Source organism: Fringilla coelebs, assembly GCF_963513975.1.
Source record: "Fringilla coelebs genome assembly, chromosome: 6".
NCBI classification, from domain to species: Eukaryota; Metazoa; Chordata; class Aves; order Passeriformes; family Fringillidae; genus Fringilla; species Fringilla coelebs.
Window position 1 is genome coordinate 12,691,755 of NC_140034.1, and position 26,146 is coordinate 12,717,900.

General features: G+C 44.5%; 1 protein-coding gene across 3 annotated transcripts in view; it reads left to right on the top strand.

Annotated features, from left to right (window-relative positions):
* The window catches only part of CCDC85C (coiled-coil domain containing 85C), a 110,202-nt gene that overhangs the window by 60,074 nt on the left and 23,982 nt on the right, over positions 1-26,146 (top strand). For 2 of the 3 annotated variants that reach the window (XM_084208574.1, XM_084208576.1), the window contains exons 2-3: positions 7,634-7,710; positions 23,855-23,959. In XM_084208574.1, coding sequence (XP_084064700.1) covers positions 7,634-7,710; positions 23,855-23,959 — 182 coding nt within the window. The remainder of the gene's footprint in view (positions 1-7,633; positions 7,711-23,854; positions 23,960-26,146) is intronic. The other variant, XM_084208575.1, reaches the window with a different exon arrangement.

The window sequence follows — 26,146 nt, forward strand, 5'->3', positions numbered from 1 at the left end:
GTGTTGAAGGTATTGTAGCAGCTGGGATTGATCTGGAGAGTGCCTGCTTTCTCAGACAGGGCAGGCTTCCATGTGCAGGGAGCAAGAGCACTGCAGGGATGCAAATCAGCTTTTCTCTGTTACATGTACACCAGTCAAGACTGTCTGGCTGTGCATGTCTTGGAAATTAATATTTCTATCACTGTGTTTGCTTATTTAATCTAATTACAGTCTATTCACTCTTGACTGAAAGCTTAGTCTGAGGCTGAACCATCAGAAACTCACACTGATTTTTCTCGGGGTGATGCCCACAGTCAGGCATTAAACACAACTTGGAAAGCAAACACCTTTTTTTCCTTGGCTGTTTACCTTCAGAATTTCTGGGGGAATAGCAGGAAAGATCTCCCCAGGAAACCTGGCTGGCCAGCAGTGACTAGTGCCAGGGCTGAGGCAGCCTGTCATGCAGGCAGCCCGTCTGAGAAGCCTGGTGAAGGTGCAGTCCTCTGCATGCCGGCTTACAGGAGGGCTGTGGAGAGCCCTGGAGAGCCACAGCAGCACTGGGGTCCCTGCCCGCTGCCAGCAGCAGAAGAGCAGCTACTGGCTGTCCCCTCAGGATGGGGAAGGTGTGGTTTCAGATGACAGGACTGGGAGGTGTTTTACCACACTTTGGCAGTTTCATGGTTGTGAGGGTTAGACAGCCTCAGATGCAGATGTTCTCCAGTGGTGCCTGCTGTTCTGTGCTGTGATAGAGGGACATCCCCACAGAGATTGTCATGAACACATCACCCAAGCAGGGAAGGGGAAACTGGCAGCCACTGTGCTGCAGCACATGGGCACACACACACTGCTCCTGCCCTGTCAGCCACCTCCTAGTGAAATCCTGACTTCAGGAGCTCCTGAGCTGTTGACAGTCGTTGCGGGCAGATATTTTGCTGTGTGCAGAGATTATGTCATGGATGGAAGTCACAGTAGTGAGCTGTAACAACCAGGGTCAGGAGAGACCTTACCAGACTCTTACAGACCAGCTCGAGGCTGCTAAGCACCCTGAGAGGTCTAATGAACTGAAACTCAGTCAGGAACATACAGTCTTGAAAACCTTCAGAGCTCGTAGTTAGAGGCTTGCCATGAAATGTTAATTAAATAGCTGCAGTGGCATATGTTCCATCCTGTCAGAGCTGCAGCACAGCCATGTTGCCTGTGCACAGCCAGTCTTGTTAGAGTTAAAAATGTGTGTTATTCTGAGACCGTATTTCTTTATTTGTGACTGGGCTGGCTGAATACCTAAGTTATGCCTGAGCTATCACCTGCACCTTGAAAATGAGGCCTGATCCTACCAGTCTCATTCAGACAGATGTTATTGTGGGTGGCTTTGGATGCTACAGATGGGCCTTTTATTTATTTAGTGTAGTCTAAGGTAGTGTCTGTTCAGTAGATGTGCTGCACCTCAGCTATGGGAATATTTAAGATTTGGCCTTAGTTCTCTTTCTGTGAGTGCAATCCTTCCACCTCTTTAACAGCGGCTGACAAAGTGCAGAGGAAACTTCTCCCTACACAACCCACAGTGAATGAGGTGGTGGGACAAGAGGTGGAGCAGGTTGGTATGGTTTGCTTGCTGAATATCTTGCAGAGGTACAAAACACTGGGAGCTTCTATTTACCATAGATGTTGTTGTTGTATATTCTCTTACCACATCTCAAGGGAGATCCCATATTGTGACTAAGATGCTACTGGAGAGGCATGGGATTTGGGATTAGCAGAGTATGATATTTTGGACATGATGATCAGGGGGCTGGAACACCTCTCCTCTGAGGAGAAGCTGAGAGAGTTGGGGTTGTTCAGCCTGGAAAAGAGAAGGCTTCAGGGAGACCTTAGAGCAGCCTTTCAGTGCCCAGAGGGGGCTACAAGAGAGCTGGAGAGGGACTTTTTATGGGGGGATGTAGTGATAGGAGATGGGTTAATGGCTTTGAACTGACAGAGGTCAGGTGTAGGTTAGATATAAAGAAAGAAGTTTGTACAGTGAGAGTGGTGAAATACTGTCACAGGTTGTGCAGGAGGTGGTAGCTGCCCCATCCCTGGAAACATTCAGGGACAGGTGGATGAGGCTCTGAGCAGCCTGGTCTAGTTGAAGATGTCCCTGCTTGCTGCAGGGGCTGTACGAGGTGACTCCTCAAGGTCCCTTCCCACACAGGTGAGATTCTGCACCAAAGCAAACCAGTGAGCATTCCCTGAAAACCCTGGGGGTGCCATAGCCAAGGGCAGCACCTGTGAAACCAAAGTAGCTCAGCACTGGCTTTGTGGTGGCCCTGCTCACATTTGAGCCATCCACTGACTTCAGTCTGTTGTGAAAACTTGCCTTGCATACCAGTCTGAATCAGGACATTGGGAGTGGGGTTTTCTGGTAGGAACAGAAGGATGGGGGCTGCCTAGGAAAAGCAAGGGTGGTGCATGTGTCCATCTCTCCCAACAGTTTCCTTTAATGACAATATTCAAGATATGTGAGTTTCATCTGCTTTCCAACTTCTCTGAAAGAGTGCTGTTGCTTTAATAAATCAACTTCTTTACAAGATAGAGCCACTGGCCATTTTTCAGCCTGCTTGTGTGTGTCAAGAAGCAAGACCAGTAGAGCAATACGAATATGAAATATAGTGGGGAGGAGCAGAGATGTGATAATGAAACTGCCAACAAACAGCAAAGTGTTTTATTGAGCACAGGTGAAGGCCTTCTTATGAGATGATCTTTGATGGAAGGAGAGGAAGAGAAACTGTCAGCATTCTATCATGCAGAGAAGGCAGCTGGCTGCAAGGTGCAAATCTGGCAGAGCATCATTCCTTCATGTGCCTTTCCTCCATGGTTTGGGAGAATCCCTTTAGGGATGAGGCTTTTTATGAGGATAGGAAGAGCCTTGTTTGCAGGCCATTAACAAAATGTAGCTGTGCTTTGCTGTCATGAATCAAGCTTAGTTAAAGTAGCTCCTGGGGGAAAAATGCAGTGGGAGCAGTGGGTGTCCAGCCTTGCTCAGGGGTGTGGGGCACCTCTGAGCTGCATGTGGGGACAGAGCTGGAGTGGGACGCTGTGTGCCCTGGCCTGCCAGCCAGCACTGCAGCTGGACACTGTGTAACCTGTGCTTTGCAGCAAAAAGGCAAATCAAAAGTACAAATCAAACCTCAGTGGGGTGCTGTGGAAGAGAACTAAAGCACCTCTGTTGGTTCAGGTCTACTCTTGCCATTTTGGTTCGTATTGGCCAGGCTGGGTGTAAGGACTGTCCTGCTGGAAATGAGTCCTGTCAAAGGCTCTTGACAATTTTCTCATCTCACAGACACCTACATTAACCTTTTTTGACAACTGTGGTGTGAGCTGCCCTAAGTAAAGGGCTGTTTTTTTCTTATATTCATTTAGGTGCTAGCGCCTCATTATGAGAAGGTCTTAAATAAAAGTGTCTCAATCCCAACCTCACAGCTACCGCACAAATCTCTGCTCTGCATTCTTGTGGTTGGAAAAGTGGCATACAAGGAAATAAAACCATTTATTTTGCTGCTGTCAAAATAAATGTGTAATTTATCATATTTACCCCTCTGCTGGATTCCTCTGAAATCTCAGATGAGAATCAGAAAGGCTACAAGTGTCTTTTAAAATTACACTGTTCTGTGCTCTGCAGGCTGCAAGATTGTTTTGTTTGTTAAAACAATTTCTAATTTATGTTTTTACAAAGCTTGAGGAGCCAGGCAGTTCCCTGCTCTCCGAGAGACCATTGAGTTAAAACAAGGTAGACTGATTTGTCTTGCCTCCATTTAGCTGTAATGAGTATTAAGTGGTTTATCTATGTGGAGAAAAGTTACTCAGCTAGATTGCATCCAAGCTGAATTACATCCCATTCCAGATGGAGTATGTTTTTTAGAACAGTAAATCTTGAGGAGGGTGGATAATAACAGTAATGCGCCTTCCTGAGCTGGAGCGCAGCTCCTCTGCCTCTCCTGGAGGTGATGGGGAGAACTCTACATCCAATTAGTTTTCCCAAGGCTTTGTAAAGAAGCGGGACTTCAGGTTTCTCAGCTCTGTGAACAATTTAGCTTGTAGAATTTACAGTGTGCAAGTGAGAGATGGCTGATGGGGATTACAGTTTTCACCCTTTTGCTGTCGTGGGTAGCAGCCTGGCAGGGCACGTTCTGCCTCTCCCCAGCTTCCTCTGCTGTGTGCTGGCTGCCACAGGGAGGCTGCTGAGTGGGATGTGAAATGTTTTGATGGGAAATTTCCTTCCCTCTGGTGCCATCTGGCCCACTGAGGCACCCCCTGCTCGTGCAGCTGGTTCTCGTGGCCCCAAGGGGTAACTAGAGGGGGATGTTGGCCCCGATGGCATCCCAGGCAGCGCTGAGTGCCAGAAAGTTTATCCTTGACCACATGTCCTTGGCCAGCATGCTGGTCTGGTCACCAGCAGGTGAGAGTGGACTCAAAGTCAGTGCCATGAGGTGTGGCTGGGTGGGTGTGCTGGGGTACACTGCTCCAGCCCCTGAGGAGAGTGCTTTGGGGCTGGGGAAGGTGGAGTGCTGCTCACAGCTGGCAGCAGGCTTTGGCACAGCAGCGAGGACCATTTGTTTGATTTCTAATGAAAAGGGATGTGAGGGTCTGATCAGTCAGTGATCCAGCTCTGCTGCCTCTCCTGGATGGTCAGTGAGGCTGTCCTTGTCTCCTGGCTCTGGGGGAGGCAGGAAAGGATGGAAACTCACTGATAAGAGAAAGGTCAGAGGCAGAAAAATGTTGGGAATGTGTTTCTTGATATAACGTGGGTGAGACCTAGCCTGGGGTTTCACTGCTTAGCCTGGCAGTGCTGCTGCCTGCTGTTGTGAGAGTTATGAGCTTTTTTAAAACTGAGATCAAGATGCAAATGGTTCATCTGGCACCTGCCTCAACACAGGCAGGTCCAGAAGATGGAGGTGATTCATCTCTGAGGGCATAGCAAGGACTGGGATGGCTCTGAGCACTCATCTGTTTTTTTTTCTATATTTTTCCTGGGTATATTTTATGTTTTCATAGGGAGTTTTCTGGCTGAGGTCAGATGTCAAACATGGTTTGGGTTTGAACAGTGGTGTCTGAAGAATTTTAACAGTTCTCAGGTCAGGCTTTCAGAACCAGTGGCGTGCATTGGCTCCCAAGGGTGCAGGGCTTGCCTTCCCAAGAAATATCCTTTTTCTTTTTTTTTTGGTAAGGGGTATGAAACCACAGAGAGGAAATAATTCTCTATTTCCTTTTCTTTGGCAGTCATGCTCTATTCTTTTCATCAACCAGTCAGTCAGTCCTGGTAGCATTCAGGGCCTGAACATGACAGCTTCTGCATCACCATTCATCCACTTAACCTAAATTCCTTGTAGCTGCTGGCACAATGAGGGTGCTGGTGGAGCTGGAATGCAGGTGGGAAGGGGCCCTTATCTGACCAGATGTGCCAGTGGAAGCTGTTGTATTCAGCACACAGCCAGGAGTCTCTGGTTGTCTTCAGACAGGGGTGGAGACTGGTTTTGGAGCTGTTCAGCCAAATGGGTATTATTGTACTGATATTAGGGGTAAGTTAACAAAGTGTGATGGCCTGGGGCACAGAGGAGGTCAGGCCAAAGAAACTTTGACAATCTCAAACTCCCCTTGCACCCTGCTGGAGGACAGGTTCATTACTAATTCAGCAGGTTCTTCAAGCTGATCCAAATCTCGCTGCATTCAGCGCCAATCTGCTGCAGCATTCTGCTCACCACCCTTAGATATGCATGGGCAATGCTGTGGTGCACCAGGCCTTCTCAGGGAAAGTGCTTTAATTGATTCTGCAGCCTGCTTGGTTTGCTCTCTCCTCCTCTGGCCTGCAGACCCCCCCCATGTTAGGGTGGTTTTTGGGGCGAGTTTGTGCTCCCCGCAGCTCAAGCTGATGTTGCTGTGAACCTTGCCACCACTTAAGCTGTTCACTGAACTTACATAGCTCCCTACAGTGTCTTCTTAACCTTTCTCATGAGGAGACTTGTTTGGATTTCCTAGGTTTGAACAAAGCATAATCCAGTCAAAAAACTGAGCATTTTTCCTCTGAGAGAGGGCTTTAGATGGGCACTTGACTCAGATCCATCCTGCTGTTCCTTTGTGTGCTTTGGCACTGGTCTATGGAAGCGCTTTTTGGAGCATATTCCAGTTTTTCCCTGGAGTGGCCAAGGCAGTGTCAGTGATTAGCTGTAGCTCCCCTGCTGGCCCTTCTGCTGAGGGGCCAGAAAGAGCATTCAGGCTGAGTGCTAGGAGCCTTTGGCAGCCACAGAGGCAGAGAGGAGCTGTTCTGCACAGAGCCAGCCCAAACCTCACCCCTGTGCCTGGGCGGGTGTTCCTGTGCCAGAGCTGCAGCCAGAGGTGTCTGCTCTCCGTGGGGTAAATGATCCCAAAAGGTGCTGATCCCAAAAGGTGCTGATCCCAAAAGGTGCTGATCCCAAAAGGTGCTGGCACTGGGGCCCTTGTGCCAACGCCTGGCTCCTTGCTCATTCACACTCAGCAGTGGAACAGGGTGGGACAGTGGCTTCTTCAGTCATGCCATAATAAATGGGATGAGGGAAGTTATAATTTTGCACTTTTCAGAGCCCCCTTTAGAAGTGTGGAAAATGTTTGGAGTTTTTAATATGCTTTTGGTTCAAAACTTTTCCTCCTGCTGTAACAGCTAATGGCCTCTGCTACTCAGATTACAAGTGGAGGGGAAATGTTGCAAAGATCCGATTGTATGGGAGGAACTCATCAAGTTGTAATGGGAATGGAGAAAAGACTGTCCTGGTGTCCTTTATTTTCTTCCCTGTGAAATTTTCAAATGTGTTTCTTTTTCTAGGCATGGTTCAAAACAAAAGGCAGATGCTTTGGAGAGCAGTCAGCCACCCACAGAGCTCTCCAGTGACTTATTTTCTGTGCCAGGCCACCCTGCCTTGCTGCAATGGTGAACTGGCCATTGCATTCCTTCAGGTTGAATATTACCATTTTATGTGAGGGTATTCCCTGTTTTATTGTCCTGGTGTTTTTCTGGTTAGTGTCACGTGCTTCCACTAGAAAAAACAGATGTCCTGGGTAGGCACTTGTTGTGTGTGTCAGGCTGTGTGCCTGCTGCAGCTCTGTGCCCTTGCTGTACACACTTCTCCCCCTTCTACAGCACTGGGAGTTGTGGCACTGACCTCCTCTTAGAGCTGTGCCAACAGCTTGGTTTTGTGAGTTTCTCAGTTGTTTCTGAAAGAAAAAGGCACGTGTCTGGAGGGGTTGTTTGTTCAAACCTAAAAGGAAACATCTTGTTCTGTTGTGGAGTATTTTGGTGCAGTCCAGATGAATGAGAATAGCTTTCAAAACTAGGAAATTACTTTTATGAAAATACAAAACAGTGTTTCAGCTTCACTTTCCTTCTGTGTCACCCACCCCTCAAACTGGCATTGATGCAGATCCACAGACGATATTGCTGTTGCTGAATCTCAGCTTTTTAATGAATAAACCTTTGATGGAGTCCCTCATCACCCTACACACATAGGATTTTATTCATCAAGTCATTCCCAAACTTCCCTTCTACAGAGTGGGAAAACATGTTGCTTCTGACACAAAACTTGCTTGTACCACAAGAAGCTTAAATGTGTTTTTTTAAATGTGTTTTTTTTTTCTTCTTCTTTTCCTAAAGATTCATCTTCTAACTATATCAGGCAACTTGAAACAAAAGTGAAGCTGCTGGAGGATGACAACAAGCTTCTTTCCCAGGTAGGTTTTATTGCCTTATAGATCCTGGTGTGGCTCAGTTCTGCTGTTTCCATATGGTTGTGTCTGACTGCCCATTTTAATGCACACTGGCTTTTGGTAAACATCCTGTGCAGGAAGAACACAATTCATACTAACCCCACACAGATAGAATTTGGTCTCCTTTTGTTAAAATTAAAAAAAAAAAGGAAAAAAAAGTGAATCCTCTGTTAGTGTCTGTGTGTGTTTCAGAGATCCATTAATGCCTCCCTGCAGAGCTCCTTGAGCCCCCTCTGCTCCTGGGGATGCCATGGGAGTCCAGCTCTGCCTGTGTCCTTGCTGCAGGATTTTGCCTTCCCTGCCCATTTACATTGACTTTTATCTTGTTGAAAGAGGAGACTGTTGTCAAAGGACAGCCTTGGGAATAGTTGTGTGTGGTGCAGGCTTCCAGCTTTTATTTGAGATCTTACTTAAATCTGAACAGACTCTCTAAAGGGGCACTTTTTGCTTCCATCTCCCTTTCAAAGTCTACTCCACGTGCCACTGTGCTTTTGATCACTCGTGCTGCTTACCTGTCTTTATATAGCAATGTCAAGCAGTGAGAAGAAAACAGCCATTGTGGTTGGTATGTCCTCTGGATCCCCTGTGAAACACAGCAGTTGGTGTAAACAGGGGCAGTTCTGCTGCATTTAATAAGGCACTGTCTATTTAAACCATTGGAAAAGTTACCTTTTTTTTCCTGTTCTTGTCTATTTAAACCATTGGAAAAGTTACCTTTTTTTTTTCCTGTTCTTTGCATCCTTTCACTGTTTTTATGTTCTACCTTCCTGGCATTTTAAAAGTTTTTTTTCTATACTTTGCTTCTTACTTCAAGCACCATGTTTGACAGTCATTTTGTTCAAGATTCTTCCCAATTGTAAGGACTGGAAATAAAAAAGCCCTGGTAATATTTTTTAAATGCCTTTTTGCGAGTTTATGTTGTGCTGTTCTTTGCATTTCACCAAATTGGAGAATAGAGAATAGTTCCAGGGTCACATTTAAAAAATATTCTCATTTAAAACAAACAAACAAAAATAATGGAGAGCTCTATGTGTACTGGAATTTTAATAACATCATTTTGTCAAATGTTATTTTTTTTCTGAAATGCACATTTTGACCTGACTCTGAGCTTTTTAAAGATTACTCCCTTCTCCAAGCATACTCATTGGCATTACTAGCCATGAAAAATCTCATAAGGCACCAAAGGGTTAAACCCCAAAGGGTGCTCCACTCACCAGCTTTGTAGTTGCTTCATGTATTAATTGATTGCTAATTTTAAGCTCCCCTGTCTTTCTCCCAAACTGTGAGTGAGCTGGTGTGTGGTGGTTTAATTGGAGCTGTTGGTCGGCCGGTGGGATGTGCATGGATTCAGGGATGGGCTCAGGCTGCCCTTGGCCTAGCTTTGTCCTGCCACAGCCAAGCACATTGCTCTGGCAGACCTGCCTTGGGAGGTCAAGAAGAAGTTGGTAATTAATGGTGAAAATGAATATGGTCTGCATAGCTGCCTGGGTTTATTGCTTTGGGAGGATGAAACCCAGTTAATTTTGGGTTGTGCAGGGCTGCTGCAGGTTCATCAGCCCTTCACCTACATGCTGCCTTGGGTGTGAAGGCTATGCCTTTTTCTCCACTGTCCTCAGGTGTCATCACCTTTAGGGCCGTGTTATTACAAATATTTGAATCCAGGAGGGAGGGAAATTACCTTAAAATAGCTCTGTGTTCTGGAGAAGGCCAGTCACATCCCCAGTGGCAGCAGGCACTGATGCCAGCCTGGCTGTGGTGTGCTGTGCAGCCCCTGTGTGATGTCTCAATGGCTCTCCAAAAAGACCAGGATCCAACTTCTTTTAGATCACATTCAGGAAATAACTTTTTTATAATAAGTGGGGACTCAGCTGTCCTTAGGCAGCAGGACTGCTGAAGGACCACCATGGGCTGGCTGAACTCCCTGGGAATACTGAGCTGCATCACCTCCAGTCTGTCATGATACACACCCAGATCTGGATTTTCTTCTCTTTTAATGGGAAAGATTAGGAAAATCTGTATAGACACAGGCTCACATGCATATGTGCATACAGTTCCCAGCCCTTTCCCAGAAAGCATAATCCACTTACTGTGTTTTTACTTGCTTTGTCTGACTGGGAAGCGTTTAGCTGTTACCATGCGGATCTTGGGATAAGGCTCTACTCAGAAAGGATCCTGGCAAACTTTCTCCTGTTTTGAAAGTTGCCAGGTGATCCTGGCTGTTTGAACTCTGCAGTGCCAAACTGGCTTGTCAACACCAAAGTCACATTTCAGCTCGGCTTGGCTTTCTCCCTGGGAGTATTGACTTTGCAATAATATTTGCAGCCCGGTGTCAAGAAGTTCTATCACCAGCGTGCTGAGGAGTGATGAAACCTGACGTCCTAAGTAACAAACAGTGCCTGTGCATTAAGGGATTAACAAATCAGGGGTGGTTATGGAAGTCTTCCTGGCTTCCTTCCAACTGCTAAACACAGAGCTGAAGTAGTGCTTCATCCCCAGAAACCTGAGAAGGCTGGTGCTGCAAAGGATATTTGCAAGCTTTATGGCTGGATTTATATTCCAGTGGCCAGTGACACAATACCCTTTTGCTGGCTGCTGCATCCTGAGTGAGATTTGTTGCTTTATCTTCTTCAGCTTTATCTATCTCTGCAGTGAAGGTATGCTGAGAAGTGGTGCCTTTGGAGCCCCTTCTGGAATCAAGTTGTTGATTGCAGGGGATTGCACTTTTTCTCCTGCTTCCCAACATATCCTTTCTCTATAAGCACTTTAGAAGAAAGCCTCAGTGGGACAGGCAAAAGCTCCCCAGCCCATGTCTGGCAGCTGCTCTGCACTGTACATGTCATTGGCAGTACAGGTGTGCTGGGATTCACACTTGGTTTTTCTAGGGACTTATTTGAACAGATTAATGGAGAGAGCTTTTCTTACTCTTGGAGATCAAGGAATACCATCTCACAAGCCATGCTGCAGTGGGAGGAAAGCAAATGGAGATAAGGGTGTTACTATGATAGCCATACATGTGGGGTTTTTTGTTGTTGCTTTGACTTTTGCTTTCTAGGGAAGGATATTATGTGCATTTCCAGTTGGAAAATAATATGCTTCTGACATTGCCAACCCATCAGCACTCATCACTCTCTCCATTTTCCTTTCTCTGGGGAAAAACAACTCCGGTTTTTACTTTTTTTGACACACTTTATGCTGTGATGCTTTGTTGGCATGGCCATGTCAGCTAGAAGGTCATGCTCTTGGATGGCCTCGCTGGGCTGGCAAAGTCTCTGGCAGCAATTCTGGCAACCCACAACTTTTGTTGCCCTGATTTATATTGTTTGGGGAGAGGTTGTAGCAAATGCCACTACCAGAAAAGACCACTCAGTCCTGCTCTCCAGTCCCAGTAGGTGTCTGTGGTGTAGCCACAGTGGCAAAGACCCCACAAAGCCTGGTGGGGATGGTGTGAACCTTTCTCACAGGTGTAGCTGGTTTCTGGAAGTTCTGGTTGCAGTGTGAAGAAGATAGAATGAAAGCTCTGAGAAATGTTGGTTTCAGAGAGCTGCACGGGCATCACTTCTGTAGCCTCATATTCTCCAGGGAAGACTTGCACTGAGCTCTGCTGTGTGCATGCATATGGTCTGTGCAACATCACGTGGGTGAAGCCTTGTTATTCCTCTGTGTCATTGTGGGAAATGCCCAGAAGAGCTGATATTAGAGTTATTAGTGGTGTCTGGTTGACTAGGTGAGGGTACTTTCCATATTGCTAAGATACAGTCCCTGAGGTGGGACACCATATTTGCTTTCCATTCCTCTGAGCTAGAAGTGTCCAAGCACAAAATAAACCCCTTGAGCTACTTCATGCTGCCCCTTGAACTAAAAGGAATTTTTGATTACACACCCTTAAGGTTAGAGAGACCTGTGTTTACAACATTTAGGAGCTCCAAAGGTCAGTTCTGGGTAGTTTCATAACTAGTACATACATTATAGAGATAATAAGGATAACAAACTTCTGGCCATTCTTTCACATTATTTTGCATTTTCAGCTCATTCTGTACACACACAAAGACTGAGCACTTTTAGCTAAAGCTGAAGTTGTGTGGACTCATCACTTTTCTCTCTCCTTGTAACCAAGTACTGTGCACCATGGGCTGGCTGTCAGGACTCTTTTTGGTTTGTAGTCTCTGCTGAGCTGTGTCTGCCTTTTCCCTTGAGAGCAGGAATGCCAGAGGCATTTTTCTATTCAGAGATCCTCAGGGCACATTACACACCTTTGTTTCAAAAAGCCCAGCTTTATAGAAAGCAGGTGCATTGGGCAGGTGAGGTTCTAAATAACTGGACATTTGACAATAAAGTCCTGGTGCCTCTTCCACGGAAAATTTCAAGTCCCCTGGTGCAGAGCAGAAACAAAAAAATTCTTCACTAGGGAGTGACAGCCCTTGAGATTTATGAGTATTTAATCAGTAGCAGCACTTCACAGCAGTTCAGCCTGCTAGCTGCCTAGCATTTAGAGTTTCCTTGGAAGATCTTTAGAGCATCCCTAGAAGTTCTTGAAAACTGTTCTTAGTCTTACTTTTAAGAAACTGGATGCTTTTCCTGAATTAAAAGGCTGCAGCTGTAGAGTTAATAGAATGATAGTAAGCAATGCCTGTAACACTGCTTTGAAACAGAGCTGAGGTGTTTGAGCAAGGAACTTCCATGGTCACAGCATCTGCAGGCTGCCACAATTCTTGGGCAGATGGGGTCTTGGCACCACCATGCACTCAGCAGGCACTTTCCAGCACATCTTTCTGAAAACAAGGGGGAAAAGCCGGACCCCGGGGCCAAAAGGAGCCTGACAATCGTCAGCGCTGCAAAGAACAAAGGTGTAAATGCCATTCAGTGGAGAGCCTGATCTCTTCCCAAGGAGGAGAAAAAGAAATTGCCCACAATGTGCTGGCTGGCTTCAGCAGAGTCAGAGTGCAATTTCCCCTGTTGTTTTATTACCAGCCACTTCTGTGCCAAGTCTGCCATTAACAGTTGCTGCTTGCAGAGTTGCCTCTGGCTCTCAGAGGTGCTATAAGGTCTTAGCATTTGAGCCTCTCTGTGAATTGGCTCTGGAGGTTTGTCTGAGGCCATGGCTTGTGCCAGGAGCACTGCACACACTCACCATGACAGGAACAAAATTACAAACCTGTCTGATTTCCCTAAAGTCTGCCTATTGTTTGTGTGTGAGGAGGATAAGTATAATTGCTTTAATTTAAGGTCTCACAAGGGAAATAGGATTTTTTTTTTCTTTTTGGTAATACAGAGCAACTCAGACATGAAAGTTTTCCAGGCAGTTGGTCTTCATTTAAATTCGGAATACTGAAGGGGATTTGCCCTCAGTTACTCTATTATCATTTTTAGACAGTGTTTCAATGTTTAGTTGCATATTAATTTTTAGTAATGAAAAAGGAGATTCATATTTGGGGTCACATCCAAATATTCCTTTCAAGTAAATGGTGAGAATTCCTACAGGACTCCATGCATTTTGGAGTACAGCTCTTGAAGAAAAAGATTTTTCATGAGACCTTCTCTCTTGAGACCAAAACTTTGATATAGTTTTGAGAGTTCACTGCATTGCTTACATGTGTAAATGCAAAATTTGATTACAGAATCCTTCAAATGTTGCTTCCTTAGTTGTGGAAGCAGAATCTTGAAAAAAATCCAACATAGCGTGCAAAGCTAATCAATGTGCAAGTGTGTTCCATTTCACTTCTTCTATGAATTACAGTGACAAGACTGATCTGACCAGTTGGCTATCCAATAAGTTGACTTGAGATGTAAGTAACAATATGTACTTATTGAATAAAATGTTTTTCCTCCCCAAATAAGAAATGTTGACTTTTATAGGAGCAGTTCAAAATACCTTCAAGCCCTCTAAAGACAGTGGAGTTCCTTCTGTTTACTTTGGACATCAGAGATTTGAGCTAATTTACCTACCAAAATGAATATTCTCTAAATAAATATTTAGAAGTGCATTTACTAAAGTGCATGATCAGTGACAGAAATGAACTTTTGCAACTTGTAATGAAATCTGGCTGGTGTACTGTGTGTTCTGGGGGTTGTCACCCGTGGTATCCAGGGATTTTATGAGAATGGAAATAGAGTTCCCTTAAAATCTAGGAAATAGAATTCAAAACATCTGGATCCAGAAGTCGACTAAGAGATAGACAGAGACATGCTGGGTTAATTCACTCTTACAAAATTGAGACCATCATATAATTTTTTGAAACTTAAAACTTTGGAAGGGCTGGAGCTGAATTTCAGTGTTTGAGTGTGTGTGAGAGAGATGCACACATGCAAAGCTCTGTCATGCCCCATTTGTTTCTGTTGTGGGTAAGCAAGAACATTGGGTTTAATGAGGCTCAGTTTAACCTCCAGCTGTGAAATACAGGATTAGTCATATCCTGTGCTTAACCAGCTTTGTAATAATTTCACTAAATTCCACTTTTTATCTCTGTATGAGGACAGGGCCAGGGAAAAAGCTCTTAATTGCAGTTAGATCAGGCTATGAAGAAGCAGCTTTTTGTGTCTTTGATACTTGCAGGGAGGTTCAAAGTGCACAGTCTCAGTGATCCGTCCATCTGAGAAGTTCTGAAAAATGTCTTGAGGGGAAACTGTGCAATAACTGCAGAGGCTTAAAACCAGATTTTTACAATGAGTAAAATGCCAAATTCAAGCCCAGATCAAGAAAGATTCAGAGTCTGACATCTGAAAACTTCTTGGGCAACAATGGGAAGGATGTTAATCATTCATTGCGTCAAAAAAGCCTCTTTACTCAAAACTGCAAGTTTATGACAAGACTTTTTGTTTTTTTCATGAAGCCAAAAATGCAAGTCTAAATCTTTATAAGAGACTTTTAAAGGATATTGAGATTAATTGATTCTCTCTGGCTGCTTGAGTCCTGGATCAGCAGAGAGCTCGTAACATCTGAGTTCCTCCAGAGGAGAGGGACTTGGGTGCCCAGCACAAGCTAAATCCTGCAAGGGGCCTTTGCTGCTTTATCAGGAGATATTTCAGGTCTTTATTTATCTCATTCCCAGCTCTGTTGTTCTATGGGATGTGGGGATTGCCTCGAGGGCAGCCCAGCAGCATTGCTGTGGCTGTGATTTTGCAGGAGGGGCAGTGGTTCCCTGTAGCCTCCTTGCCTGGAGTGCAGCTGACAGGAGAAAATGAGAGGTGACTCCAGGGGATGGTGCAGAGCTGTGCTTGGTACTACATCCACATGAACATCTACTTCCCTGGAGGATCTGGGGCAGCATTCTGTAGTTTCTCTGCTGGCACCCCAGTGAAGATGCTGATTTTGGCTCTAATGGGCTGTGATGGGCTCTCTCAGTCTGTGACTCTGACACTCCAGCCCTGCAAGCCACAGACCAGGCTCAGGCTGCACCACATGCCAATGGCTGTAGCTCCATTTGGCTTTGTTAACTATTGAGCTGCATTTCTGTTTGGGTTATAGGCTGTGATACTTGGATCTCTCAGCCGTGCCAGCTCATAGATCCTCTTGAGCAAAGCCTGCCAGTTGTGTGATTATAATTATATACTGCAATTTGGTTTGAACTGATTATCTGAGTCTCCTGTGAGTTATGGGCTTGATCTTTCTCTGCAGATCTAAAACAGGAGGACAAACATACAGACATTCTTGAATATTAGCAGTGTGCTTAAGTTCCCTACCTCAGTTGCTACAGAGAATGGAGAGGTTTGAAACCTGCACTGCTTTTATATCCTGCGCCCCACTGAGATGCTAATAAAAGTCTTTTTCCAAGAGTGATTTTACATGGTAGAATCTGCTAAGCCTCTTACTGACCATCTCCTGCCTTTCCCAAAGTTGTTAGCTCCCCCAACAATAGAGAATTCCAGCTGTCACCAATGCAACCAGGTGAAATCTGGTTGCCCCTCCAGCTTCTGTGAGCACAGATCATGATGTGAGGGGGAAGTCAGAGCCTAGGCAGAAGTGGGGATCCTCATCCCTGTGTTACATTTGTGAATGGCCGAGATCCAGCCATGGCACAATGCCCAAACGCATTTCCAATTCTACATGAACTGCTAAAAATGGATTTACTGATGGAGCTGGCTGAGGCTGTGCTTGTGACCTCCTGGCTGAATACTGAAGAGGGAATCAGGAGAGTAGGTGTTTTGACAGACCCTTATCCTCTAAAGCCTTTGTCACCAGTTCAAGTGATCCCCAGATGTGTTGCATGTACAACAGGGATAGGAACCAGTGTAAAGGAATTTAATCTCTCCCGTTACAGAAAGCTCATATTATTGCATGACATGGAAGATGTTAAATAGTTTTAATCTCATCCCTTAATTTTTTTTTTCGTTATTTGCAGAGATCTTTCAGAATCAAATACGTTGATTTTTTATTGCACTCTCATGTGTGTGATTTCCAACTTGCCTGATAAATGCTGCTGAAGCTAATGGGACTCTTCACATATACTTAAAGTCAGATATGTGCTTTGCTGAGCTTATTTTTGCCTGAATATGTCTTGTTGATAACTGCAATTACTGAACCCTAATTCAATTATTTGCTAGCTTCACACAGTGAAATTGCCCATCCCTCAGATTCCTGGTGCACGAGACATAAAACATGGACTAATGAGATAAGGGGGAAATGTTTGTGCAAGGTTGTGTGGTAGGGGATGTTCTCTGGGGCACAAGGCTGCCTGACAGGGCCAGTCACTCCTGGTGCTGAGAAGCAGGGCCCATTGCCCTGATGCCCCTGAGAGAGCTGTGCAAGGCAGGTGCTTTGCAAAACCTCCTGTGTGTTGTTTGAGATGGGTTTCTGCTTTGCTTTAGCTCAGCAAAATGTCACTGCTCTGCTGTGATAGCTGAGGCTGCCTTGGGCCAGCTCGTTGTGACAGGGCTCTGAGAGTGCCATTGACCTCTGCAGGTGTGCTGAAGTCTGTGGCAGCTGAGAAGAAGAGTAAGGTGGTCAAGCTTTACCAGCTGTTTGGGGGGTTCACCATGCTCTGAATCTGGATAGGAAGGTGTTAGTGCAGATGGGTTCTGCAAGGATTCATTCATGAACATAGGGAAGGGGGTTGAAGTTCAGATAATGATGTTATCGTACCAAGTAACTCAATATTGACGCCTGCATATAAGACCTTTGGTCACCTGTGGTAAAGATGCAGTTTTTTTTCAAGAGAATAGAATAACTTTATTTCTGTTAGGTTTCCACAGGTATAGTGTTCTTCTGTTCCTTCTAGCTGGCTGACTGCAACAGCTTCCCATGAAATTTTAGTAAGGCAGAGAGAGCTAATGCATCCATGAGCAGCTTTTTGGAACTGGGGGGCTGCCTTTTAGTACTGCTGCTGATTGTTTAGGGCTCTGATTGCTTATTCTTTCACTTGCTAATGTTGGTGATTTCCATTTTTTAATCATCTGAATGTATTAAATATGCCACTAATTTATTTTTATTTCTGCCCTGTACTTGTGCAAGAGACATAGGTTAGTAAGATCTGTGTTTTGGCTAAGTTCAAATCAATGCCATTTGCCTATGTGAAGTGTGCACTTTCAGCTAAATTGCTACAGGAAATAACAGAAAAGGGTTTTGAGCTAAATCTTCCATTTAATTACTCAGTTGCAAACAATGGGTTGTTGAGTGTCAAAATTGAGGCAGTTTCAATTACTGGAACAATTATGGTTTAGAGTGTTGTTGCTGGTAGGTTAAGAATTTATATTACAGTGACAGACAAGTAATCCAGGTAATGGGCAGTGCAGGAGTCCATAAAGATGAAGGCAGCCTGACACAGTGGGCTGAAATAAAACCTTCTGCATTTTTTTTTCCTCTTCACAAATGTATATAATCAAAAGCCAAGGTCTCAACAGAGTAACATCCGAGATTTATGGGTGAAACTAAAGTCTGAAGTAAGAGCGATTTTTTTTTTTAATATAGGCTTTTTTATTTACCCATATAGAGAATTACCCAAATCATAAGCCAAGATCCTTATGGGCTTGCATGGTCAGGATTGATGCCCTCGCCCTATTGCTGAGACCAAGCTCACTCTGATGTTTAAATGATGGCTGAAGGAAATCCTGTGCTTTGTAAAAGGGGAGTTAGCCACTGAAAAATGGAAATTGCTTGTCTGTCACAGGGCTGGGTGGTGGTGTGGCATAATAATTTGTCCAAAGAAAATTTTCTGAGCTGGTGTCAATAAGGGCACGTTCTCTTGTCAATATTGAGTTCCTTGCAGTATTCCTTTCCATCTATTTGCATTTCATGCTGTTATATAATTTCTTCTAAAGTTGTGTTGAAAGCAGATATAATATTAATGCATTTAAGCGGTGCGGTGTGTAATCCTCTGTCTCTTGAGCTTAGTGCAAGTGGGTCTGCATTGTAGGAAATGAAGCTGATTATTATAAACCCTTGGAAATGACAGTCCTTTGGGAAGTCTGCTGTCAGTGACTCATGTATGCTTGATTTTCTGTGTTTAGGACACGTTTTGCCCTCCCTTTATATTCCCCAGAGGTAAAAAAAAAGGGGCTCCCGACCTTCAATTTGGGGCTTTGTTGTGTGTATTTAAAAATGACTTGTGAACCAGGAGAGAAAGTTTTCACAGGGCAGGGGGTGAGAAATGAGTTACAAAGGAGTGGAGAGAGCTGTGGTCCTGGGGTGACTCCTGGCCCGGCTGTCCTTGCTCCCGCCTGCAGCTGGAGGATGCTCATGTTCATCTCTAGCAGCTCTTTATCACTTCTGCCAAGGCTCGGGGACAGGATGCCCGTGTTTAGACACCCAAAATGCTCCCAAATGACCCCACAGCCCATGGGGAGAAGGGAAGCTGTGACCCTTTGTGAAGGCTTTAATATTTCCACAGGGCACAGGGTCAAACTGCTCATTTATAATTAAATAATTTTAAAATCTGTTTTCAGCCTTCATCTGTTAGAATTTATGTGAAAGGAGAAAAAAGTGTTTTCAATTAAAGGCTACTTATGTAACAACCCTGTTTTGAATGCTAATTCATGAATTACTTGGAGCTGACAGTGCTGCTTTTTAATTTTCCATGGTCACTTCAGAACATAATTCTAATTGAAATAATTTTTTGCTAATCTCTCATAAATATTGAGAACTTTCCGTCAAGTAAATTCCTATCTTTCTGTATTTAATTTATGTTAAGAACAATCCATTTTGTTGCATCAAAGTATTTCAGAATTAAATATTTGTCTTTTTTCTCCCTTCTAGCAGAAGTAACACTGAAGGGTAGCAGAAAAGATAATTTGTCTGACTTGTCTCTAAGTTTTCAACACTTTATCTTCACAGTTGGTCCAACATGGCTGCAGCACTGATCTGACTTTACTGGACAGAAACGAAAAGGAGAATAAATGTTTCTTTGTAGTACTTTGACCTTAAAATACCACAAACACCATCCATCTTCTGGTGTTATTTGTGTTATTTTTCAATTGAATCACTCAGCACAGCAGGTCAAAAAGTCAGAGGCCGCCATTTCTTCTCTTTGCTAGCAGGATAGAAAGCTTTGATAGGAACAAGTGTTTGCTGTTTTTTCATTGTTTTGTTTTGCCTTTTTTTTTTTTTTTTAATGTAAATTTAGTCTTTGGTAAGCACCAAGACTTTAATTTCTATCTCAAGCGTTTAAAATTATACATTATTTGTTACGGAAAATACCACTTTCCACCCATCAAATTGCTTGTTTTCTACACAGAAAAAAAGTTGGTTTTGCAGTCTATTTTTACTAAAAGACTTGGTGATCCTGCTCTTTTCTCACTGGTAGGAGTGGCCCAATCTCCCTTCCCCAGTGGGAGGGACAGGCCTGTGTCCATTTGTTTCACAACAGGTTGGCCAAGGCTTGGGCTGGGGTCCAGTGCTATCTTCTGGGGTCACTCTTACGTCCTGCCCAGTTGAAAAACGTACCAATAACTGTTTTGTCGTTTTTTCTGGGTGCTGAGGGGTGATTGTGGAGGAATGGTGGCAGTGGGGTGTCAGTGCTGAGGGGTGATTGTGGTGGAATGGTGGCAGTGGGGTGTCAGTGCTGAGAGGTGATTGTGGAGGAATGGTGGCAGTGGGGTGTCAGTGCTGAGAGGTGATTGTGGTGGAATGGTGGCAGTGGGGTGTCAGTGCTGAGGGGTGATTGTGGAGGAATGGTGGCAGTGGGGTGTCAGTGCTGGCAGTGTGTGGCACAGGTTTGTGCTGCCAGGGGAAGGTGCTGGCTCTGCAGGCTTGTCCCCATGCTCACCAGCTGGGAGGGGGAGGCAAGGTTGTGTGAGCTGCACCGAGGGCAGGTCTTGCACTTCTGTACCACTGTCACAGTCAGGACATGCTTGCTTTTTCTTTTATTTTTCTTTGCACTATGGATGAAACTAGGGTTTGAAAATACTCAGAGTAAGAGAGCAAGAGCTGCTCTTGAAGCAGCTGATGGCCAGTTGTTGGTGTTTGCTGGGGACAGGTGTGTGAGACTCCCAGGCTCTCACCTGGTCTCCTTTGCTTGGTGTCCCTCCTTCTGTCTCTGCTCCTCAGCTCAGGAAACATTTCCAATAAAAGTTTGGTTGAAACTGCATGCTCCCACGGAGTTTTAGTTCAGAGGAAAATGATTTCGCTGATAAATTCCTTGAAACTCCAGAAATGTGAAGTGATTTTACCTGATGGATAATTTATTATAGATATGTTGCCCTTTAGTTGAGATAATCTCCAGCAATGATGATGAACAGAGATGATCAGGGATTCTACTTTTAAAATGTCTTTCTGACTAGAAAAGCAATTTGGGATCCACTTACATCTCAGTAATGAAAATTGGGTAAGGTAATAAGAGATTTCATTTTGTGAGTGAATTGACAATGCAAATACCAGGATTTTTAATTTAGGTTTAAGTGGAGTAATGGCTACTCATTCTGATGCATCATTAGTCATATTGCTTTTTAATGAGGGATTCACTTTCTTTCCCTGGTTAGCTCTAGCACTGATAGCAAAGCCCAAGGAATGTGCAAATGTTTAGGGAGGTCTGTTGAATATGTGGCACTGCACCATTTTAATTTTAAAAAGGGAGAAAAAGCAGTTTTCTTTCTATGGTGAAAAACCACACATTTGCCTTTAGTACAGGGAAGATAAATAGTGCAGAGCTGTGATTGGTAGCCTGTTGTAAAAAACCACAAGCAATAAAGTAAGATACATTCCCAAATAACTTCTAGAAAATATAGCAGGAAAATTGCATTGAGTGGAGGGCTCATGAAAGAGACTGGCTTTATGACAGACAGTGGGAGGGAAAAAAGTTTACTCTGGCCATCTCTGACAGGGATGTCTTATAAATAATGGCAGGTGAAGACTCTTTTTGCACCAGCAAACCCACTCTCTGCTCTAAACACCTTGTTCCTCTTCTGGAGAGAAGAACACTCTGCTCAGCGTTTTTATTGCTCAGATGTCTTTTCTTTTTCTTGTCCTATTTTTTTTTCTCTTTTTCCTTTCTGTTCTTTAATTAAGAGCTTGTTTTGATGTTCATTGGACTCAGTGGGAATCTTTCCATCAAATTGAATGCATTAGGTCAGATTCATAATCAGCAGCCACTGAAACAACCTAACAATGGTTTTGTCACACGCTGGTGCGGTCTCAAATGGGATTTGCTTTAAAAAAAGCAATAGAACTAATCCATTATAAACACTTGTTAGAGCAGAGTTTTGACTGTATCTGTGTATTTACCAACACAATTTCAACCAATTTAAGCCAAATTGAAATTAATGCAGACTTTTTCTCCAGGCAGGAGCATAGGGCAGTTAATTAAATCAATTTAAACTAGTGTGTTTTTAGCAACAGCAGTGTGATACTGGGTGTTGTCTGGACTTGGTTTGGTTGTCTTCCTTCCTTAGCTGGGCAAAGCATTTTGACTTTCTGTGAGGACAAGCTGTAATGTGATGAAACACATGGGGATTCCAATGTAGACCAACCCATTCAGATTTGGGGGCAAGACAGCAAGTTTCTGGGATGCAAATCTCTCTTTCTCGGGCCTGTTTCCACATTTCTGGTGCCCCATGATCGTGTGGCATCCTGCAGGTCTCAGTGTTGTTTGCAAAAGTCTGAGTAACCCATGGCCTGTAAACTGCTGAGACCACACACTCTTCTGTAGCAGAGACTTCGAGGGGATCTGCAACCCCTTGGCTCTCCAGCACAAAGATACAACCTCACATTTTGGCTCTGCTCTTTTATTCTGCTTTTCCCTTGGCCACACATGCTCCCCTTCATCACAGATGTCAGGGGAGGGTGCCTGAGCTCCTGAGCTGGCAGCCCAAAGCAGTGGGGAGCAGTGCCAGGACCTCTCCAGGAGGTTGCTGTGTCCATGCACACACCAGAGTGGAGAGGGGCTTGCACACAGCAGGGATGTGGGAGCACAACCAGCCAAGGTGGAATCCTTTCAGGATAACCACCAAAGACATCACATGCCTGGGACACTGCCAGTAAACTAAGAGTCTTCTTAGCATCTTCAGTTGTGACCTGCTAACCTTTCTTTGAAATGATATACCTCCCAGGAATAGTGGAAACTCAGTTTTGCAGCAGTCACTTTTCAGCTTCAGAAGGAGTTATCTCCTTCAGATCTCTCTCTCTCTCTGACTCTCTGTTGTGAAATGTGAAAGAAATACAGGGCACCTCTTCTCTCTTCATAAATTCAGGGGAATCCCAGATATCTGATATGCTGAACTCATCCTGTACCACTTGACTCCATGTGAGACACAGCAGTTCCCAGCAGATTGGGTCATACAGGACTAGCATCCATTTCTCATTATGGCTTTCTTGAGAACTGCCCTTCTCTTCACAGCTTATAAAAGGAAAGTTGATAGGGTGAGGGCTCCAGAATGGTTGTGAAAGTACTGGGTCACTGTAGAAGTTTTAACCTAAGAAAACAGCATTTTGAAATAAAACCAAAGCTGAATATCAAAACAGGCTGTGTAGCTACAAGAAAATATATATGACACTGATAGAAAATAATGTATCCACTCAGAGTGCATTAATTCTTCTCTTTGAGCAGGAAATGGAAATGAACTTCTGATGTTTCCAGAGATCTGTGCACGACAACAGTCTCCAAAGTCCCTGTTATGTTCAGGCCTTTGGGTTACTGGGGGGTTTTTACATACAATTTATATGATTGATGAGATTTCTTGTTAAATTTTATTGCTCCAATGATTTTTCTTTGGTTCTTTTGAAGTAGAAAACATAATTTCTGTAGCAAATGGAAGTTGGAAGTCTTAATAGAGCATAAAAATCTGAAAGGTCATGATTTTTAAACTTTAAAATAGAGGATAGTGCACTGTTTGATTCTCCTAAAAATATGAAAAGTTAATGAGATGTTTATTGGTGATAAAGATAGAATCTTCTCCCAGACCTTTGATTTTGGCTGCTTGTGTATTGGCATTTTCTGGGTGCAGTTTTATAAATGAGAAACACTTCTCATTCTTCACATTTCAAGATCACAGAGAGAGTTAAAAACAAAAGGCAGAAACTTTGTCTCAGGAAGATTATTCAGTACTCCTAACACCCAGTGCTCCTTTCCCTGTGAGTGCAGACTATTGGTTGCATTTATCTGGTTTTTAGGGTCATATTATCCATCTTCATTTATTTGACTATGTTTAAGACCTGTGGGTGCAAGCAAATTTGTAACCAAATAAGAAACTGTTCCTGTCAACAAATATTTTGCAAGCTGAGGTGAATGACAGTAGTTTACAAAGCCTTAATCTAGAAAATGTCTCCTGGTGTGAGTTTTTTGAGTGGGTTTTTTGGTTGGTTGGTTTGTTTGCTTGTTTGGGGGTTGTGGATTTTTTTGCTGATTTTGATTTAATCTGAAGTCTTAAAAATATTTTTTATGTGCTTCTTAACAAATGCTTTTTATTGAGCATGTAGGAACTTGGGTAAAACAAAAATGCCTTCCTGCTGTATCACTTAATGTAGCAGACCTTGAACAGTTCACCTCCAGCTGCTTGCAGGTGTTTTCTCTAGTACTAGACACGGAAAAAGCATTTTATTACATTGTTCACTGTCACTGTTGGTGCAGGGAGAAGTAAAGAGAACAGGTCAGGGGACAGATGTGGTCGTGGGAAAAGCCAGGACATCAGGAGGGGCACAGCTTTCTTCCCTCTCATTAACATTTCCTGTTTTCTGTTGTCTTTGCAGCAGTCCAGCACGGGGGACCTGCGGACTCTGAGGAAAGGATTGTCCCCCTACCACTCTGAGTCACAGCTCTCCTCACTGCCACAGTACCAGGACGCCCTGCAGAACGTAAGAGACCTTTCCTTACCTGCACAGGCAGAGCCCTGGCTTTCCCCAGAGGTGGGCACGGCTGCAGGGGACAGGCTGCCCCCCCTGCAGCTGCTGGCTGCCCCAAGGAGGGCTGCCACTCGTGATTTTTTGTTTGTCTTGTCAGTCAGGCTGGGATACATCCAATTACAGGGGGACAATTACAGGGGAGCTCACAAGTGATTGCTCACCCTGAAGCTGGAGTTGCAAACGTGCAGCTAAAACCTGCAGATGTTGGGAGGATGGGGAACCCCTGGAACATTAATCTCTGCCTGAATTTAGTTCATCAACTTCCCAGCATGGGTTTTCAATCAACTGACAGTCACTGTTGTGAATCTTTTAAAGCTAGGGTGATTCTTGTTACAGCTGCAGCTTCTTCTTGGTAAATGCCCTGTGCCGGTTGTAAAAAAGCTGGCTGTGGGTGAAGCTTGCCAGGTGTCTGGCAGTGCTTGGACAGGGTTGTTTAGTGAGTAAGTTCTTAGGTTTTTCTGTAGCAGAAATGAGGTTTGAGCTTCCTAAGATTTGCCTGCATTGCTTCTCAAAAGACAGAAGAACTTTGACTAAAGCCTCTTGCATGAGATGGAACCTGTGCTGCTGTGCTGGGCATGGCTGAGGAGCCCTGCCAGGTGTTTGCCTTCCAGATGTTTCCCTCACTGCCTGGGCCTCTAGGTTTGTGTGGTGATACTGTTTTCCAGATTAGAGGAAGAGTATAGAAACAGTCAGAGAGTCCTGGTGGGAGTGGGCTGTGAGTCTTAGAAATGTGAGCAAATTCCTGATGGCAGCGCAGCTGGAGAACCTCCCTGCTCCATGTCTGGGACACTGGTCAGCAGAGCTGTAGGACCAGTCATGTGTTGGCTGCCTGACTGGGAAAAAGTCATTCTGTAGATTTAGTGTATCTCTTACAGTTGTAAAGAAGGGCACAATGATAATTTAATAAAATTTGCATAAATAAAACTCAATGATGGAAGCATATCCCCTTCCTATCCCTGCTAAATGGCAGGATAGATAGAGATACTTCAAGCTAAGAAAAGAGGGATAAAGCTGCCCAGGTGAATATTCACTTTTGTAATTTTGTGCCCCATGTGTAAAGACAGGAGACTTTATAGGGAGTGCAGAGAGACTTGAACCTGGAGATGTTTGTTTGGCTGTGCCAGCCTTACAGTTTTGGAGATTTTTCTTTGCTTCCCTGGTGCTTAGGCTTTTGATCCCCAGCTTTGTTCCAGGTTGGTGATGCTCAGTCAGCCTGTGCTGGTTGTCCCAAGGAGTGCTGCTACTCATGATGTTACATTTATCTTGTCAGTCAGGCTGGGATATGTCCAGCAGCTCTCTGCAGAGGGGCTGTGCTGGGATGGGAGCTGGCAGGAGAGTTTTCTGCTTGAGCATTGCCCCCGCAGCTCACTGGGGCTGTGAGGGCTGGTGGCAGATGGTCCTGCCTGCTGGAGCCCTTCCTGGCTACTTGTCCCTGTTTTCTCTCCTTCCTCAAGGAAGAGATGGCACCTGGCATTTATGGAAAGGCCTGGGTGCTGTGTGGCATTCCCTTTCATCTGTCACCCTAGCTGTGTTCTGCCTTCTTTGCGGGAAGTTGATAGAGAAAAAACAAAACCAGCTTTGGATCCAAATCCATATTGTCTGAGATACTTATGTAGCCATTTATTTACTTATTCCTACCAAAATCCCTTTGGTTTGTGGCTTGATGTGATACACTGCTTTTGTGACAAGGATAATGATCACAGATTTATGAAAATGTCCTTGAATGACTTGAGCTTGCCCAGAAGTGGATATTTAGATGTACCTGAGTTTCTCTGTGGCTTTTTTTAACAGACAGCAGGCATGAGTTTGTGAGAAATCATTCTTCTTTGTGCCTGCACAAGCTTCATGTGGGTGAGTGATGGACAGTTGGTGTCAGCTTCAAAGCTGCCAGGTCCGTTCAGGGTTCCGTCATCGGCACTGCCCGTGTGACTCTTTGGGAAGTTCCCCAGCTCATCCCTGTCACTGTCACACAGGTAACAAGCAGGCATCACTCCAGCTCTCCAGGGCTATGACATACCCCAGTTAAGGACACAGCTGGGTGTTTCTGATGTGTCCTGGATCAGGGGCACCAGTGCACCCTCAAGATGCAGAAGCAGAAGACACTCACAGTTGTGCTCTGTGCACTGGGCTTCACACACA